Source organism: Cebidichthys violaceus, unplaced genomic scaffold (genome assembly GCF_023349555.1).
Source record: "Cebidichthys violaceus isolate CVI_PGR_0920_01 unplaced genomic scaffold, fCebVio1.0.p SCAF_61, whole genome shotgun sequence".
NCBI classification, from domain to species: domain Eukaryota; kingdom Metazoa; phylum Chordata; class Actinopteri; order Perciformes; family Stichaeidae; genus Cebidichthys; species Cebidichthys violaceus.
In genome coordinates, this window is record NW_027176828.1 from 506803 (window position 1) to 525428 (window position 18626).

The following is an 18626-nucleotide window of genomic DNA, read 5'->3' on the forward strand; positions in this document are numbered from 1 at the left end:
GTGTTGCTTTGAAAATTCATATTTATGACTTTTTATGAAATACTTAATTACTTTTTATGACACTATACTATGTTTTTTTTACATACTTATGATATACTGAGCTATGACTTTTATGAAATACTTTACAATTTTTATGACATATACTATGAGTGATAAGTACACTATGACATATTCATGACATACTATATACTATGACTTTAAAGATTATTTTATAACATACAATAATCATTTTTTTATGTCATACTATTTACGCTAAATTGTGACCCTCCCAGAACTCATCAGACCAGGCGATGGTTTCATAATCCTCTATTGAACCGGTCCGACCATGTGACCCTCAACAAGGAACCCAGAACAACGGCGGCTTCCCTCATAGATCCCCATTAACCACCACCACCACCACCACCATCACCACCACGCCATGTTAACAGTCCCATGAGTCACATTCTGATGCTTGGGTTGAACTTCAGCGGATCATCTTCAACACGCGCTTGAATGCATCGAGTCGAGTGAGGCGAACCTGAAAGAATTAGGATTCCGTCACCCGACTGTGTTTACAGCTGATGACGCTGGTCTTCTGGAGGTTCTTGAGGAGGACCGGCATCTTCACGCAGGACTGGAAGCTCCAAGTACACGACTCCACATATCAGCCGTTCACATCTCCGATACATCTGATATTCATCATTTCTTCCTCATTAACAATGTAAAAACTCCCCCCCACACACACACACAACAGTTAATAATCTTTTAATAGTTCCATAATCTCTGTACATTTACAAACATTAAATTACAAGGTTTAGTTTATAAACTGAATGTTTTCAGTGGGTCCTCTTGAAACAGTTTCCAGACTCTTAATAAAACAACAAACCCTCCATGAAACACGTCAGGGTTTCAGAGCGGGATAAATAATAATCTGATAATATTGAAAAGATAAAAAAAAAAAAAAAGATCTGAATTGTCTCAATGCTGCAGAGCGGCGCTGCCTCTATGGAATGATGCTGTGTACTGGTTCATACACAGGCTGCAGTCTCTTCTCAACGTCCAGTGTGCTTGAGTTGAACTCACAGACTGAGGAGCGTGAGTACCTCTGTGTGTGTCTGTGTGTGTGTGTGTGTGTGTGTGTGTGTGTGTGTCTGTGTGTGTCAGTATTACTGGACTTGCACATGCACGCACTGCTCAGCAGTTGACGCCCAGGCCGGTCCAGTGGTCCGGTACCATGAGGAAGTATTTGTCCATGGCCTCGCAGAAGCGAGATCGGTAGAGCTCCGGAGAGACGACGGTGGGCATCTTACCTGAACGAGACAACGAGAGACGGGAAGCGACGTCGAATGAAACTAGAGCCCTTAAAAACATCAGAATAGTCAGATTTTGGTCAATGGACTTGTGTTTGTATCGCACCTTTCTAGTCTTACGATCTCTGAAATTGCTACACCTTAGGGTGCCCCCCCCCCCCCCCCCACCTGCCCATCAGGACCCTAAACCAACTCACAGTCACGCACAGCTTGCCTTGAACACTTTGACAGACGTCTTCTGTGCCGGTACTCCTGTCTGCAGTACTACGGGTCAGTCCCTCACACAACCCCACTTTAAAGACTCCAAGCTGTCCCTTTAAGACTCACCTTGACCTCCCAGGATCCCGGTGGACTTGACGACCATCTCCAGCCTCTTGTCCCAGGTAAACGTCCGGATATAATCTGCAGCAAAGAGACGACGTCACCAGATAAATACATCCAAACAAGATCCAAACTAACACACGGCGCTGAGAGACGCCCTCCTCCTCCTCCTCCTCCTCCTCCTCCTCCTCCTCACCTATGATCCCGACCACCAGCTGATCGGTGGCGTCGTCGCGCCCCACCAGCAGCGAGTAGTCGATGATGAGGTGGCTGGACAGGAAGTAGGCGTCGCTGTGTATGGCGGCCCGCAGGATGGCCTTGCAGTGGGAGCGGATGTACAGCGGGTTGTCGTGGATCAGCTTCAGAAGGTTCTCGTCCAGCAGAACCACCTCGCAGCTTTCCTTCCCCGAGTCCGTCTTCACGTTGCGGTTCCTCAGGGAACCTTTGAGGTCAAACACCTGCAGAGGAAGACGTCACGGATCGGCATGTCGGGGACTGAGCTGCTCTCAAACTGGATATACATATGGATACTTGTTGTACTTGGTCTTACCTGAGCCATCTTGCGTCCGTAGAAGAGATTCTCCATCACCAGCAGGTCCAGCTTCTTCTCCGTGTTGTTCTGGGAGTTCTTGTAACCGATCCTGTAAACGCCCAGAATCTTCGCCAGCGCCGTCGGCCGCTGCGGTAACAAGAAATCAGGTTTGTCACTCATCTAAACTCAGCTGCTAGAGATACACAACGTGTCTCTCCGTGGACCGTACTTTCTGCTGCACGGCTCCGGTGATGTAGGTGAAGTAGTGAGGAGCGAAGTCCAGGAAGGACTGGACCTCCAGTCGGGGCATCTGCTTCAGAATGAAGCGGTCATCTGACACACAGAGGAGCAGACGGTTCCTGTTATTAACACGCTTTTATTAAAGAGATGGACCAACAGAAATAGAGAGATTTAACAATATGTACACTAGAACCAGAAACATGTCCCGTTTACTTCCGTTTCAGTGACTTTGAGCACTAGTGACTTGTAGAAACTCGACCTTCTGTTGCGTAGAAGACGGCTCCGGACTTCCCCCCCCGGGCCTGCCAGTTGACGCAGTGGGACAGCGAGCGGACGAACTCCTCCTCGGTGCTCTCCATGATCTCCTCGCGCATCTTGTGGAACTCCTCGGCGTAGTAGATCCGACAGTAGAACTTGGCGTTGGCGTCGGAGAATTCTACAAACGCCGCGACAGACGAAGGTTCACGTCACTCAAGGATCGCGCTCGGTGTACTAATTCGAGGTATTTTTACTTGACCGACATTTTGAATGGAGGACTTTTGCAACAGAGTACATTTAAGGATCTAAATGCTTCCTCCACCACTGATCTCTTAGGTAGATCCATGTACTCACGCAGCTCAACGTGTGGATTCAGGGTCTGCTTCTTCTGCTTATCTGCCAGGTCTGCATCCTCTGCAAACAGTGAGACACGTGAATCTTCCCACATGTAGACGTCTTACATCGTCAGTGAGTGAAGCGGATGTTTGACCTGAGCTCTTACTGAGGGGATCCGTCTCCACGCTGGAGCGGCTCTGCTGGGACGAGGTCGACTCGCTGGGCCGGGCCGGGCTGCTCTTAGCCCGACTCTCCCCGGCACTGAAGAGGACAGCAGAAGTTAACGTGTTTGTTGTTCATTATTATGTGATCAGCTGACCGGAAAAAAAACATGTATTCCTTCTTACTTACTTCCTGATTCTTTTGTTTCTTGTATATTTTACATTATTAACTTATTTGCACAATTCCTGACAGTGGTGGAAAGATAACTTGTAGTATAATTTACTTCAGTAAAAGTAGTAATACCACTCTGTAAAAACACTTTGTCACAACAGTAAAACTCTAAAACTCAAGATTTCACTGAAGCAAAAAGTATTAAATCAAAAACACTTTAATTTAATGCTCTTTATTAATCTAGATTGTTTTGGTGTGAGATGCCTTATTTTGGAAATATATGCCTTCTCTCAAATATAATATATATACATACATATATATTATATACTGTATATATATATATATATATATATATATATATATATATATATATATATATATATATATATATATATATACTTAAGGTAATCCACAGACCTTGTTAATGTAACAGCTGTCAGATACATTTGCCTCTGAAATGTAGTGAAGTAGAAGTATAAAGTAGCAGTAAATTGTAATACTCAAGTCAAGAAAAAGTACCTCAAAACACAGGTAGAGTACTTGAGTGATTGTGTGTTTGGTACCTGATGACCTGCGGCGTCTCGTCTCCGCCCGCGCCGGACGTCTTGGACAGATCATCCAGAGACGTTTTGTACTCCTTACAGCTGGGAGGCAAAAACAACACACAGAATGACATCACGTCTCACACCGAAGCGCTTTTCTTTTTTTTTTAAAGAGAGCAGGCGGCCGTCACCTGAGAGCGAAGGCGATGATGGAGCTGGGCTCTCTCTCGCACACGGCGATGGGAACCCGCTCGTGTTCGTACATCAGGTAGTGTTTGTCCGGGTCGCTGTCGACGACAGATCAGACAGTCAGAGACTCACTGAGTGCGGCATCGCCTGGATCTTATGAGGGATTCTCTTCATCATTAATAACTCAACAAGACAAAGATCTAAAGTGTTTTTAGGGAGTTTTTTTAGAGAGACACTAAACCGGGCCTCGCCCTCGGCGCATCACTCACAACGGGAAAGGGATGGGGTTGTAGCTGTTGCCGGGCAGGAAGTTGGCGAGGATGGCTTTCATGGTGGATTTCTCCTTCACCTGGCTGTCAGTGGAGCCCAGCAAGTGTCCGTCAAACACATCTGACAACAAGAGCAATCAAAGCATGTATACGGATTAGACCAGCTACAGTGGTGTGTGTGTGTGTGTGTGTGTGTGTGTGTGTGTGTGTGTGTGTGTGTGTGTCATCACCTTCTGGGATGCTGACTGAGTCCTGCTCAGTGAAGGAGGGACCAGGTGTGAAAGGTTCCGCTCCAGGTTCTCCTGGTGACGGCAGCAAGGAGGAGGAGGTGGAGGGCAGTACGCAGAGGTGACGGTCCTCTGTCGGTGAACGACAATATTCATAATTCCATGAACTACAGTCATCTTCACTCAGTCATATTAAAGAAGGAAGGGGTTCAGGTCGGAGACAGAAAACTCACCTTTGTCACCATTCTGCACCACAGGTGAGGGGTTGCGGGGGGAGGAGTCCAGGGTACTCTGCTGAACAAATGAATGAATGAACAAATGAATTAAAACTTAAATGAGTGGAGGTAGGGCTACACAGCCAATCAGCTGTGTTTACATCAACTTCAGTAACTTGTTTGGGACCGCAACTGATAACTATTTCCTCAATGGACCAATAAATTGTTTATAAAACAGTGAAAAGTACCCAAAACTATGTCCTACGGCACAAAGTGACTTCATCAAATGTCTTGTTTTTTGTCCAACCAACAGTCCAAAACCCCAAAAATTACATTTACTACAATGCAAGAGACAGAAAAGCAACACATCTTCACATTTGGGGAACTGAAAGTACCGCGTTTTTGGCATTTTTGCTTGAAAAAAAGCAAAAAAAAAATGTTTTCAGTAATGCAAAAAAAGCATTTTGCAGTAACGCTGACGCGGTTACTTAAACGTAGCGGTGTTACCGACCTTGCTGTCGTCAGCGGCGGTCTGTCGGTGTCGGCCCGGGCTGGGAGGGACGGACAGACGCTTCCTGCCTTTCTCCTGCTGGAACAACTCCTGCAGCCTGCGCCGAAAAACACACACAGAAAAATACAGGAGTTGACTACAGGTAACGGCGTCTTCACCAACTCACTACCAATGAGGCGTTTATGACGCTCATATAAAACGTGTTAAGAGGACGACAGCGGTGGCTCTGACCTGCCGTTCCAGGACTGCAGCATCTCACACAGACTCTGTTTCTTCATCACCAGCGACTCCAGAACCGCCTGCACCTGCTGAGGAGAATCCAGACAGCAGGCCTGAAGTCGCCCCTGGAGCTTTTCGATCCAGCTCCGCAGCTCCGCCTCTTCCATCTACACACACACACACACACACACACACACACACACACACACAGAAGAGCCACTGTGAGACTAGACGACGACCACTGAAAACCAGAGACACACGGGCAAGGAAAAAGAAAGAACCTACGTCTTTCTGAGCAAAGAGGTCCTCCATCTTCTCCTCCCGCGTCTTACTGAAGGTGTCGGTCTTGAGGGAGGTGAGGCGGTCATCTATGGCCAGATACACCTGAGTCACTCTGAGGAGAGAGCAGAGGGACACAGTGGACTGGTGGAAGAGGTCAGGTGGTGTGCAAAGAAACTGAACCCAGTGACAAGTCAATTCATCAATTCCCAACTATTTTGATGATCGCTTAATTCTTTAAGTCCTTTTTAAGCATCTGACATTTTTCACTGTTTTCGGACATTTTATAGATCAACAATCTGGAGAAAATAACAGATTATAATAGTGTCAAATATAGTTGCAGCCTTTAATATCAAGCTGTCAACCACTGCAGGCCAGCGCTTAATGAAGTCAGCGGTGGATAATCACGGTCTCAATAATTACCCCTGCAGGCCTCTCTCAGGTGAAATTTAACAGTTGTACGCAAGAAATTTCAAAAGCTACTGGAAAACATGCTGAGCACATTCAGGCTCCACAGAGGATGAACCTCGGGCCAAAGCGTCAACTCAAGAAAAGACAGATATCCGTGAATTAAAGGGATGAACCCTTCTGGTATGAATGTCTCCGTGGTCTTTCTCCTCGTGTCTTTCTTTTCTCTTAAACATTACTGTTGTTACAATGGAATCTACCGGTCAAATGGACATTTTTCTCTGGCGTCTTTGACGTCTTTGGACGCGTCTAAATGAAGGCGGAGCGATGAGCTCTGTCATTTACTTTAGAGAGAAGTCCTTCAGGTCCTGCTGCAGGTTGGTTTTCGACGGTCCCAGGTTCCTGATGAAGATCTTGGGACGAGGAAGACAAATCTCCAACAGCCGCACAGAAGTGTAGCTGAGAAGGAGAACGTGAACACAACAGGAGCTTTTGAGCATTAGTGGAAGAAGTGTAACGTAACAGACTGTCTCGTGTTTATCGTTCTGTATTGGAGACCATATGTCCCTTCAGGGTTGCCGTAGAGGAAAAGCAAATCCCACCCAGGACGCTCGGTCACAGTAATGACCTTTTATTTAACTAAAAATAGTGTGAACGAATGCAAAATAAAATAAAAATAAAATTACAATTAAATAAAATAAAAAAAATAAATAAAAAAAAATAAAAATAAAAATAAAATAAAACAAAATGAAAAAATAAAATAAAATACAATAAAAAATAAATTAAATTTCTTTTTTTTTTTTAAACCCTGCATTAAAAACACATTTAAAATACATTAATACACATATTTTAATTACTTTAGCTCCACTTATAATAATATTCCCTGCTCAGGATGCCATTACTCCAATGTATCTTTACATAAATAGTTATTTGCTGCGATATTAATACTTAAAATCTCATGTATTAAACTTGAATAAGTCTTATTCAGCGGTATGTGAATGAAGGACAGAGGACACGGTGACAGCTGACCGACCTGAAGGAAGCCACCATCTGGTTGTAGGAGAAGTACTGGTGGTAGTCTTTGTGGATGGAGTGTCCGCAGGGCTCCGCGTTAGCCCTCCGGGTGTACTGGTGGCCGTAGAAGCGGAGCTCCAGGTATTTGGCAAAAGACATGGACCACGAGTCGTTGGACAGCGGCACCACTGGGGTCACCTTGAAGCCAGAGGCAGAGATTCGAGCGTAACCGAGAGAAGTCGAGTCCGATAATCAGACTGAATGTTTCGCACCGCTTCCCTGTCATTACTGACCTGTTTGCAGATGCGGCACCAGGAGTAGTTGAGAATCGTGTGCTGATAACCGGGAACGGGGGAGTCCAGCTCCTTCAACACAATCTGCACGCAGCCGCTGCCGTGCACGAACCGACGGACGTGGTGCACCATGGGAGTCTCGCAGTACATGCTGGGGCAATGGTAAGACGGCCTGGAGCGAACATCCACGCGCACACAACGTTACGATAACTTCCCATCTCTGTGATTTCACAACAATACATTCAAGTCACTGTTGTTTTATCTCACCGGAAACAGTATCGCTCCAAGAACACACCGAGGGACAGGTCATTCTTGCCATAGAAGTCCATTGTGACAATCCTGGTGACAGCAAACAAAATGGCTACAAATTCATCCAAAGACAAAGGAATGAGGTTCTTTATTAATGCTCGCCACATGAACGGGGTTTACCACGGGCTGACGCAGGGGTTGGGCGCGTTGCTGGACTGAGGCGAGGAGCTGCTGAAGAGGACACACAGTCTCTGGTGGTTGACGGGGTTCAGACAGTCCAGCTGAGGACGACGACAACAACAACAACAAACACACCTTACTCATAAGTTTCCCTCATAAATGAGCAATCGGGGAGACAAGCCGGACTGGCCATTGGGAACATCGGCAGAATTCCAGAGTTAAAAATGAAAAAAGGAAAAGCGAAAAAACGCTCCAATCACTCAGAGCTGTAGACCGCCAGCTTCAACCTGATGCTACAATCCCTGCCTGGCGTCACATGTGCATCACATGCGCATGCACACAATGTCTTTTTTTTTTTAGTGTTTGGAGTGAGCGTGAGTGGAGGAGAACTGGACAGCGTGGGTGAAGAGGAGAAGAAGAGCAACAGAAAAGGTGGAGCTGAGAGGGAGGAGCGAGTTAAAAAAAGGGACAAAGGATAAACGCTGCAAGACGATGTTCACAAACAAGACCTATTGTTAGCAGAAACTACCTTTCCTGAGTTAATTCTACCTATTTTAAAAAACACAAAAATGGATAAATTGCATGCTCTGTTGGAAAGCAGGAGATGCATGTGCAGGGAGAGAATAGAGAACATAAAGACCTGGGCGCTCTTTTCTCTCAGGTTGAAGTAGCTCCAGTTACTCAGAGCAACCAGAGCCTCGTGATGATCAACACAAGTCCAGTCAGAGCTCTGAGGAAACGACAGGTGCAAAACAAACACTCCTAAATTATATATTTATCTCTCTCTCTCTCTCTATATATATATATATATATATATATATATATATATATATATATATATATATATATATATATATATATATATATATATATATATATATATATATGAATAATTATTCCTGTAGCTTTATGGAACAGCAATTAACTGTGGACACTGAAGACACTGGGCTGTTTTCTGAAGCAGTTTTTGCGTCCCCGGTATTAACGGGAAACAGAAACGGTACGGCGACAGTGAACACGGTGTGTGGTGGACGTGTGGAGATTGGCCTGAGCTGAAAATTAGTTTCCCAGTCCGGTCCGGGGGGAAGATGTCTGACACCAGTGCTGGTCAACGAAAAAACAAAAAAAGCGGAAGCAACACAGAGGAGAAACTTCACTCCGACTACACTGAGAAGTGACTTTTACCTTCAGCGTTTAAAGTGACTTCTTCAAATGTAGAATGTTTAGTCTTGACCGACAGTCCCAAACACAATCCTATTTCATTATGACTAATATTCAGTAATATTAGAGGATCTCTTCATGGGTGGGTCCCTGTTTTGTTTGCAGGTGAAGTGATCCACATTCCTGTTACTGGTTTCACACCATTTATCTGATCTACAGGGGGGGGGGGGGGGGGGGTAACACGGCATGAAATGCAGAAGACTGCTATGAAGTCAGCGTGGATGTAAACAATGCAGGTTTTGAAATGCTCCAAAATAAAAATAAAAAACAACGAATCTTTTCAAATGTTTTATGATCGTTTTGGTGAGTTACACTGAATGTCATGATCATTTTGTGTGTGAGTGAATGACGGTGTCCACGCTGCTCACCTTGGGGACCCAGCTCATCTCCGTCAGCTTGCTCGGCTTCTCCTCTTCGCTGTCGGCCCTCGCCGGCGGCTTCGTCGGAGCGTCCGGCGCTTTGCTCTGCGCGCCGACGGGAGTCGCGGCGCCGAAGGGGTCGGCGGCCTCCCTCTGTCGGATGCGACCTCCCTTCGCTCGGTAGTCGGCCAGCATCTTGGCCAGTCCCTGGCTGCCGCTCAGCTGCTCTATGATGCGCGTGCTGGTGAGACTGTGGGAGGGAAGCACGTCGACGGGCTTCGGCTGGGGGCCGCCGTTGGTCTGTCCGCTAACCAGAGCGGAGGGGGCGGAGTCTTTCAGGAGCTGCCGCTTCCTGCGTCCGTCCAGTTCCTTGTAGTCCTTGTTGAGAAGGGGAGACAGGTAGACCTAGGAGACAGGGAGGACAGGGAGGACACGGATGAGCGCGGTACAAGTCGGAAGAAGTAAAGGAAAGTCTGCTGGATAACGGTCTGAAGCGATTAGTCGATAAATCAGCATGTTGTTTTGATAATCAATGAATTGTTTAAGTCATCTTTTAAGTTAAAAAGCCTAAAAAATGCTGTTCAATGCCTCTAAAATATCAAGATCTACTACTTTTCTCTGTTTTGTATCAATGTAAACTGTATATTTGTGGGTTTTGGACTGTTGGTCGGACAAAAGAAGACATTTATAGACATTGGACTTGCAGAAATTGGGATTTTCTGACATTTTATAGACTAAATTAATTGATTAATCAAGAAAATCATCATTATTCAGTATGCGTAAACTAAACTAACAACAACAACAAAGCTAGGTACCTTCTCTGGGAAGTAGTCCCTGCTGGGACAGTGCATGCCAGCAGGCATGAGGAGAAACGGTTCTTTGAATGTGAAGAAGGGGGAAATGCACAGGATGATGTCCTTGAGCTCCTGCTTGAAGACGGCAGAGATGGACTTCAGGCGGTCGTCGGATGAATCCACCTGCTCCGTCACGAACATCCCCGTGTCGTCCTGCAGCGGGTCTCGGAACGAGCGAGTGGCGGCGGCACCCTCCCCGTCATCGGTGTCGTGCGACTCCCCCTTCACCAGGCCTCCCTCTTCCTCCCCCGCCTCTCCCTCAGACGCCATGATGAGAGTATCCGAGTCCATCTCCTGGTCTTCCTCCATGAGGAACGGAGGCGGGACGCACAGAGGCGGTGCAATGGAACCGGAAAACGGCGTGGAGGTCAGCGCCTCTACGTTAACAGCCTCCCTGCCTTGGAGAGGGGAGGACGAGTCGGGACACTGCTTCTCTTGGAGAGTGTCGAGCCCTTCCTCCTCGGTCCGTCCTCCCGGCGCCGAGTCTTCGGGCACTACCGTTTTCTCCAGGCTCCCTCCATTTGTCTCTCCATCCGCCTCCTCCTCCTCCTCCGCAGACGTGCCCTCCAGCAGGCAGGGGAACGAGGTGCTCTGGGCCAAGCTGGGCGGCATGGCGAACTCGTCCATGAGGAAAGAGATCTCCAGCTGGGAGTGGTAGGCCACACATACCATCAGCATTATGATCTCCTTCACCCGGGCCAGCTCGTACTCGGAGGCTCCTCGCAGCTTGATGGAGCATCCGAGATGAAGAGGGCAGCCCTCGAAGAACATCAGAGTCTTCACTTCATCTGGAGGGACACGAACAAAAAAAAGAAGCATGGTTTACTCAACAGGGCGTTTCTTCAAAATCTCACAGCAACAGAAATGAGTAGAGTGGAGGTGTGTTTCTCACCGTTGGCCAGGGTGAAGGGCTGCATGTAGAACTTGAGGCAGGTTCCCAGACGAGGTTTGGTGAGGAGCTGGTCCATGGACATCACCAGGTCTCCCTGGGTCATACGACTCACCCTGTCCAGGACTTGCTACAAACGGAAAAAGGAGAACGCTGAAAAGTGTTCCAGGAGCGCTGCGTACATAAGATGAAGCGCGGATACGTCACTGACCGGTTTGACGTTGATGACCAGGGTGATGCCGTGCTCCAGCAGCATGTCCTGAGCAATGCGGGACACGGTCCTCTCCACCAACACCAGGGTCGGTCGGACGTCTACTATCCGCTGCACGTAGTTCTTCAAAAACTCTCGTTCCTGAGCGAGAGACGAAGACAAATCCGGCCTCAGTTTCAGCAAACGGAGGGAAAATGAGAAACCGGGGTAAAAGACACTACTGACCTGTAGCACAATGGGGTCGATGCAGGAGAACTTGGACTCCTCCCTGTACAGATACTCTATGGAGCACTTCAGGAGCAGGATTTTGGGGTTCTTGATGTAGGAGTTCATCTGATTACAGGTCAGACAAGTATTATTAAAGCTGCCAATATTCTCCTGAATTTCTGCTGATTTCAAAGAGACAACGAACGTGAAACGGAGGAACTTGATCCTACCTTCTTGTGGGCGATGTTCTTGGTGCACACAAAGCCGTTCACCACCGTCGAGTCAAACTTCCTGCCTCCGGAGATCTGAAACGGAGATTCGGTTAAACCACCTGAAGCGGACAGTCTAAAATCGGCTGACTTCATGTCTCCTGTGCACAATTAAAATGACGGCGTCTGACCTTCTTGATGTGGACCAGCTGCCGGATGTCCATGTCGTCGTCGCAGTTGCGAACGTCGGGCCGCACCGTCTGGACCACCTGACGGACCACGGGGACGATGATGTCCCGCCAGGACAGAGACAGAGACTCGCTGTAGAGCAGCTGCTGCAGCAGCGCCATCATGTGGCTGTGGTTGGCAGAGCTGAACGATACGAGGAAAACATCTTCGTTATGATCAACAAAAAACAATTCTCCAAGTTCCCATCATGTTCCCGGTATTCCTCTATATCTAGATATTTCTGACACAAAATAATCAATAATAGCTCTGGACCCAAACCGAGGCGTCCTCTCCACTCACAGCAGCCTCTCCATGGCCTTCTTCTCTCCGTTCTCCTCTCGCAGCTGATCCAGAGAGCTGTGGTGCCAACCCAGCGGAGTAAACAGCATCTCTTTAGCCTTCTCCTCCACGCGGCGGTCGAACAGAGACTCTGTGGGGACGTCAAGGCAGGCTTAACTATTCAGGCAATGTAATGTGTTGTCTGTGTGAAGTCAATAAGGAAGTGCGGAGTTCCTACCCTTGATGAAGGCATCGCTTATGACGATGTTCTGTCCTCCATCCTCGGACAGAAGGAATTCAGCTGTAGGAGGGAGACGGAGGAGATGAGCAGTAGAGTCACAGAGAGAGATATCGACTTGTTAGAGGCACAGAAACCACGAGAGTTTAAAAGAAATGTGACATATTTAGGTGAGATATTGTGTTTTTCAGTGGTATGTACCTTTCTGCTCAGCTCCAGAGGGGACGTGTGGATACTTGGACTGTTTCTTGATGTGGAAGTTGACGTTGTTTTGCTCCATGTTGAGGTTGATGGAGGCCGCTGAGTCGCTGTCCACCGCCGACTGGAAACTGCTGACAGATGTTCTCTTGCTGGGGCTGGCAGAGTCTGGACAGACAGGTAAGGGACTGAGTAACGTAACTAAAGCTGCCAGACAAATGTAGTGAAAAGTAAAAAAAAAATTATATTTACCTCTGAATTGTTAGTATAAAGTACGAAAAGAAAATACTCAAGTAAAGTACCAGCACCTCCCATTTGTACTTATGTACAGTACTCAACGACAGGTACAGTACTTAAGGACAGGTACAGTCCTTAAGGACAGTACTTAAGGACAGGTACAGTACTTAAGGACAGGTACAGTACTTAAGGACAGTACTTAAGGACAGGTACAGTACTTAAGGACAGGTACAGTCCTTAAGGACAGTACTTAAGGACAGGTACAGTACTTAAGGACAGGTACAGTCCTTAAGGACAGTACTTAAGGACAGGTACAGTACTTAAGGACAGGTACAGTACTTAAGGACAGTACTTAAGGACAGGTACAGTACTTAAGGACAGGTACAGTCCTTAAGGACAGTACTTAAGGACAGGTACAGTACTTAAGGACAGGTACAGTCCTTAAGGACAGTACTTAAGGACAGGTACAGTACTTAAGGACAGGTACAGTACTTAAGGACAGTACTTAAGGACAGTACTTAAGGACAGGTACAGTACTTAAGGACATTACTTAAGGACAGTACTTAAGAACAGGTACTGTACTTAAGGACAGGTACATTACTTAAGGACATTACTTAAGGACATTACTTAAGGACAGTACTTAAGGACAGGTACAGTACTTAAGGACATTACTTAAGGACAGGTACAGTACTTAAGGACAGGTACAGTACTTAAGGACATTACTTAAGGACAGTACTTAAGAACAGGTACTGTACTTAAGGACAGGTACATTACTTAAGGACATTACTTAAGGACAGTACTTAAGGACAGGTACATTACTTAAGGACATTACTTAAGGACAGTACTTAAGGACAGGTACAGTACTTAAGGACAGTACTTAAGGACAGTACTTAAGGACAGGTACAGTACTTAAGGACATTACTTAAGGACAGTACTTAAGAACAGGTACTGTACTTAAGGACATTACTTAAGGACAGTACTTAAGAACAGGTACTGTACTTAAGGACAGTACTTAAGGACAAGTACAGTCCTTAAGGACAGTAGTTATGTACAGTACAGTACTTAAGGACAGTACTTAAGGACTGTACAGTACTTAAGGACAGCACTTCCACCACTGGAAACCAGACCAAAGCCACCTGTGCACAGAGCAATGATCTAAGGCAACAAAAGGGTTTTCTTAAAGCGTTAGACATGCAATACGTACTCGGCATGGCGTACTCCGTCTCATCTGCGTGCTGCTCTGTGTCGCTGTCATCAAACTTGATGTCCTTGAACCAGGACGGCTCTGAATGTCCCTCCACGGAGTTCACGCTGTCGCTGTCTGGAGACGGCGTCTCGGAGAACTCTGTACTCTGGAGACCAGAGAGAGACAGAGAGAGAGACAGAGAGACGTCGTCAGCACAATCGCTGAAGCTACAAGTGATATGTCCTCTGGTGTTATCAGAAGACCCCGTAGAATCAATCAATATCAACACATGAGCTGTTCAAATAGGTTGCGGCAAGTGTGAAGCACGTTTGGATCAATCTGCGAACTGAAATCACAGTGTGTGCACCGACGGGCCGTTACCTGGAGGGGGCGGTAGAGAGCATACTCGTCCCTGAACAGCTGGTCGTGGTGCGTGACGCAGTCCAGCCAGCGACCGTCCACTAGTGCCTGGCCTATGGCGATAGCCTGGGCCCTGCAACACAGGAGCATCAGGACTTAATCAGACCATCAGGGAAAAAAGCAAGACATGTATTTGCATATTGCATTTGCATTAAGCTTTATGCAAATGTAGGGAAGCCAATCGAGACACCGATGGTTTCTACATCTGTTCATCCGGCGGGATGCTACCTGGTGGAGATGGTGCCATTCCTCAGCAGCCAGTTGACAAGCTCTTTTCCCACAATGCAGTTGGGGTAGGTCCTCAGCCAATATCTGTGGTCCTGGAACTCCATCCCCGTGCTGCTGTGGCAGATCTTCTTCCACAAGTCCTTCAGCTGGGAGGAGTCCTGCAAGGATGCGAGGCGTGTCAAGTGTGTAATCACGAGAAACGTTTAATAACGCCAACGTTTTCGGTTTGTTTCCTCTTTTAGGATTGGATAAAAGAGGAATCAAACCTGTGGTGATTTCTGCCGGCTCAGCGGCGCAATACGTTTAACAGCAGGCTTATACCCGCGGCCTACATCTGCTGAGTTCAGACTCGGTAAACGGCTTTAAATATTCATAGACAAGTTAAACAAGGCGACGATGAATCGTTGAACGTGAAAGATTAAAAAGCAGCCACCAGCAGGATCTTCCTCTCCTCCTCGCTGTGGTCCAGCTTGCCGCCGCTCTTGGTGCCCGACATGGCTCGGCTGGTCGGCGGGCTGACCGAGCTGTCGTAGGAAGGCACCATGGAGGACCCGGCGCGGTCCAGCGACAGGTTGGTCACACTGGCGGATCTGCGGAGGAGAGACACGCAGACACCGGTTCACACTGCCGGCCTCTCGCTCGAGTTCAGGGTGCTGAATCCAGCTGGGAGACATTGTTCTTCACAAGAAGGGAACCAAACCTCTTCCTGGCGGGCGATTTGCCGACGTCTTCTTGTAGCGTCGTCAGTCTGGAGGTCAGGCCGCTGTTCTGCTGCTCCTGGTGAATCATACTGACACACACACACACACACACACACACACACACACACACTTAGATTTATGGTCATTCAGTGTCTCTTTACACTTCCTCTATGTCTAGTTTATGATCACTGCATTTGAACACTGAAGACTATTTCGTCACAGAGCTGGAAAGCTGTTACTTACAGACGGCTAAAGCTCGGACAGATGTGAAAAAGTAATGAAACAAACAGCAAGACTCACTTCTTTCTCATCCCAATAGGAGTTTTTCTATGCCAGGAGAGAGAGAGAGGAAACTGATTTTCTTTGAGGCAGGTTAATAGAGCAAATAAGCACGAAGCACGACAAAAAAAACCCAACATAACCAGCAGCAAAACTAGGCATGCACCAATACCAGATATCAGGCCGATACTCAAAACAGCTGGATCGGATATCTGCGACAGTGGAGCCTATCTATTCAGTTCAATTCTATGTTTCAATTCTATGTTTATATACTCTGGAATTTGACTTCCTGTTTAACTTTTGACCAATTTGTTGCCGCAATGAAAAGGTTTACGCTCGAAATTGTGATTTCTGTTCATTTAACACTTCAGTAAATGTATATATTTACGTGTTTATTTGTTACATTGTGCTTCGCAAAGTGAGTAAAGCAATGTTTAAGCCTGATGCTCCTCGTAATTAAACACAGGTATCTGATCGGTACCCGGTGTCGGCCGATACCCACAAGCTCAGGCGTCGCCGTCGGGACTGAAAAAAAGGCGGGAGGACAAACGAGCGTGAGGTTCTAAAACGCATGCATTCCTGTACGATCCTTTCAACAAAGAGGTCTTTAAGCATTCACTTAACAATGAGCCTGGTGGGTACATGCTTAATGAAATCTATAAAAACAACGTCAATCGACTAGAAGAGGAGGATTAGACCGCTCCTCGTGCTTCACTAAAGCTTCCTAAAACAGATGTTCCCTCTTCTCTTCTTTGAGGCTATTCATTACTTAGAAACAGTTTATTGGTCCATCACATCACATCTTTACATCTCACTTCACAGCTGTGCTGTAAATTCCTCTCAGTCAGGGCTAACAGATACGGATATAGCATACCGAACATGATTCACAAAGCACACACACACACACACACACACACACACACACACACACACACACACACACACACACACACAGATGTCTTAAACAGCAGAAAATTCAAGACAGAGCGAGCAGAGATGGAGGAGGATGGAGAACTACAGCAAAATCACAACACGACAAAGAAACAAACCTGTGCAACATAAAAACAAGACGTGAAATACATAACAGTCAGGATTTGGGTTGTAGGCTTTCGGACTGTTTCCCTGCATGCAACCGAAGCCCGCTCAAACGTGATTGCTCTTTATTACTACTAACGGGTTGTAAGCGGCCTGGATGGGACTGGAGGTGCAGTGCAGGTGTGGCTGAATGAGGCGTGGATTCAGAGCTGACACTGAAGGCATCATGCAGCCTTCTCTCTGATTTTATTTGGGCAAAATCAAATTGCTAATCATTTTAAATGTGCAAAAAAGCAATCAGATCTGAGTGTGTGTGTGTGTGTGTGTGTGTGTGAGTGTGTGTGATCACCTCTGCCAGGTCAGGTCTTCCTCGAGGAAGATATTCCTGCTGGACTTACGTCCGCCCACAGGCGTCCGAGGCTCGCTGGGCTCCAACACACACACGGAGCAGGTGGAGTCGGACAGGGCGCTCAGGTCCTCTCCGATGGAGCAGGAGTCGGCCGAGTGGGCGTAGCTCAGCGCTATCTTCCGGCAGTACGTACAGGCCCGCAGATCTCCTGGGTTCACAAAGGACAAGGACGAGAGACGACGCAGGAGAGAGAGACCAAAAGGGAGAGAGAGAGACACATTCTCATCAGAGTACCAGGCTTTCATTAGAGACAGACCTTTATTATTGAGTAGATAGGAACAGAACATCCACGTTTTCTTTTGCTTGTACTGCAAACTAGCGACTAGCTGAGCAGGGCTGCAGCTGCATTAGCCGTGCAAGAGGATGCGGCCGGTGGGACGCATGCAATGCATCCTGGTACATGTAGGCACTGTCTGCATAGCTCTGTGCAAAAGGAGAACTCAATATAGCAGCACTGAGGAGTTTATTGCTTCAATAGACTATAGAACACTGATTGGACATCCACATAAAAAGCAGGTTATGTTGTTGAAATGAATCAATTAAAAGTAATGGAAATGAACATTATGCTTGGTTGGCATGCGCTTTTATACAACAAGCACCTGGCGTTTACTGCTCTGCCTGCATTATTTGGCTTTTACTTTGAAAAATATGGTGATTGCGACGCCTACCCGTGTAGCCCATGAACTTTCCGGGGATCTCCTGGTTGCAGCAGCGGCTGCAGAAGATCTGGCCGCACAGACGGCAGTGGTGGCGGCGGCGGAAGGTTGTGAACTTCTCATTGCAGTCGTAACACTCCTTACACTGGCTGTCCGGCATCCAGTACTGCTTCAGATCGCTGTCCTGACAGCGGGACAACAACCACACCAGCACCACGGCGTTAACCCACAGGGAGGACATAAACATTTAAAATGCTCTCAGGTCAACGCGTGACCCATTTAAGACAGCGTGAAGGTGTGGCTTGTGTGCGGGAATACCTGGCTCTTCCCCTCCATTATTTCTTTCAGCCTCTTCAGTGCAGTGCGGAGTTGCACAGCTGTGCGAGGGTCGTGATTACTGAGAGGAGTATCCGACTTCCTGCTGCCGTCTGAAACAATGCATGTAGACAGAGACACACAGACCTCCAATGAGCACAGGAAGAGGAATCCTGCTGCGTCGTCACATATGCCTCCTTTTTAAAAATGGAATGTAAGGTGATAATAATCTGATTCCTCTTCGTCACAGCGCATTTAAACGTGACAAACATTTCAGAATGCACTTTCAACACCTTGTGAATACCTCCCTTAAATGTGTATGAAACAACACCATGATTATGACGATCAATAAAAAGTGCAAAA

The 18626-nt window shown here is 47.0% G+C and overlaps 1 protein-coding gene across 9 annotated transcripts in view; it reads right to left on the bottom strand.

Annotated features, from left to right (window-relative positions):
* Nucleotides 1–728: 728 nt before the first annotated feature.
* Nucleotides 729–18626, bottom strand: part of pikfyve (phosphoinositide kinase, FYVE finger containing) — a 23390-nt gene continuing 5492 nt past the window's right edge. For 2 of the 9 annotated variants that reach the window (XM_068734102.1, XM_068734100.1), the window contains exons 4-44: nt 18267–18376; nt 17961–18132; nt 17233–17440; nt 15870–15896; nt 15569–15658; nt 15302–15458; nt 14869–15026; nt 14602–14713; nt 14239–14386; nt 12801–12965; nt 12600–12662; nt 12383–12512; nt 12046–12226; nt 11876–11950; nt 11664–11771; nt 11439–11579; nt 11231–11357; nt 10300–11126; nt 9494–9889; nt 8545–8634; nt 7905–8005; nt 7743–7814; nt 7476–7647; nt 7202–7380; nt 6514–6627; nt 5767–5875; nt 5494–5648; nt 5263–5359; nt 4770–4830; nt 4540–4668; nt 4310–4430; nt 4043–4138; nt 3873–3953; nt 3143–3237; nt 2995–3054; nt 2642–2818; nt 2372–2475; nt 2161–2289; nt 1807–2068; nt 1617–1691; nt 729–1289 (exon numbers count right to left, since the gene is read on the bottom strand). In XM_068734102.1, coding sequence (XP_068590203.1) covers nt 1174–1289; nt 1617–1691; nt 1807–2068; nt 2161–2289; nt 2372–2475; nt 2642–2818; nt 2995–3054; nt 3143–3237; nt 3873–3953; nt 4043–4138; nt 4310–4430; nt 4540–4668; nt 4770–4830; nt 5263–5359; nt 5494–5648; nt 5767–5875; nt 6514–6627; nt 7202–7380; nt 7476–7647; nt 7743–7814; nt 7905–8005; nt 8545–8634; nt 9494–9889; nt 10300–11126; nt 11231–11357; nt 11439–11579; nt 11664–11771; nt 11876–11950; nt 12046–12226; nt 12383–12512; nt 12600–12662; nt 12801–12965; nt 14239–14386; nt 14602–14713; nt 14869–15026; nt 15302–15458; nt 15569–15658; nt 15870–15896; nt 17233–17440; nt 17961–18132; nt 18267–18376 — 5990 coding nt within the window. In that variant the 3' untranslated portion in view covers nt 729–1173. Of the gene's footprint in view, nt 1290–1616; nt 1692–1806; nt 2069–2160; nt 2290–2371; nt 2476–2595; nt 2819–2994; nt 3055–3142; nt 3238–3872; nt 3954–4042; nt 4139–4309; nt 4431–4539; nt 4669–4769; nt 4831–5262; nt 5360–5493; nt 5649–5766; nt 5876–6513; nt 6628–7201; nt 7381–7475; nt 7648–7742; nt 7815–7904; nt 8006–8544; nt 8635–9493; nt 9890–10299; nt 11127–11230; nt 11358–11438; nt 11580–11663; nt 11772–11875; nt 11951–12045; nt 12227–12382; nt 12513–12599; nt 12663–12800; nt 12966–14238; nt 14387–14601; nt 14714–14868; nt 15027–15301; nt 15459–15568; nt 15659–15869; nt 15897–17232; nt 17441–17960; nt 18133–18266; nt 18377–18626 lie in introns of those variants that run through there. The other 7 variants (XM_068734103.1, XM_068734104.1, XM_068734106.1 and 4 more) reach the window with 7 other exon arrangements.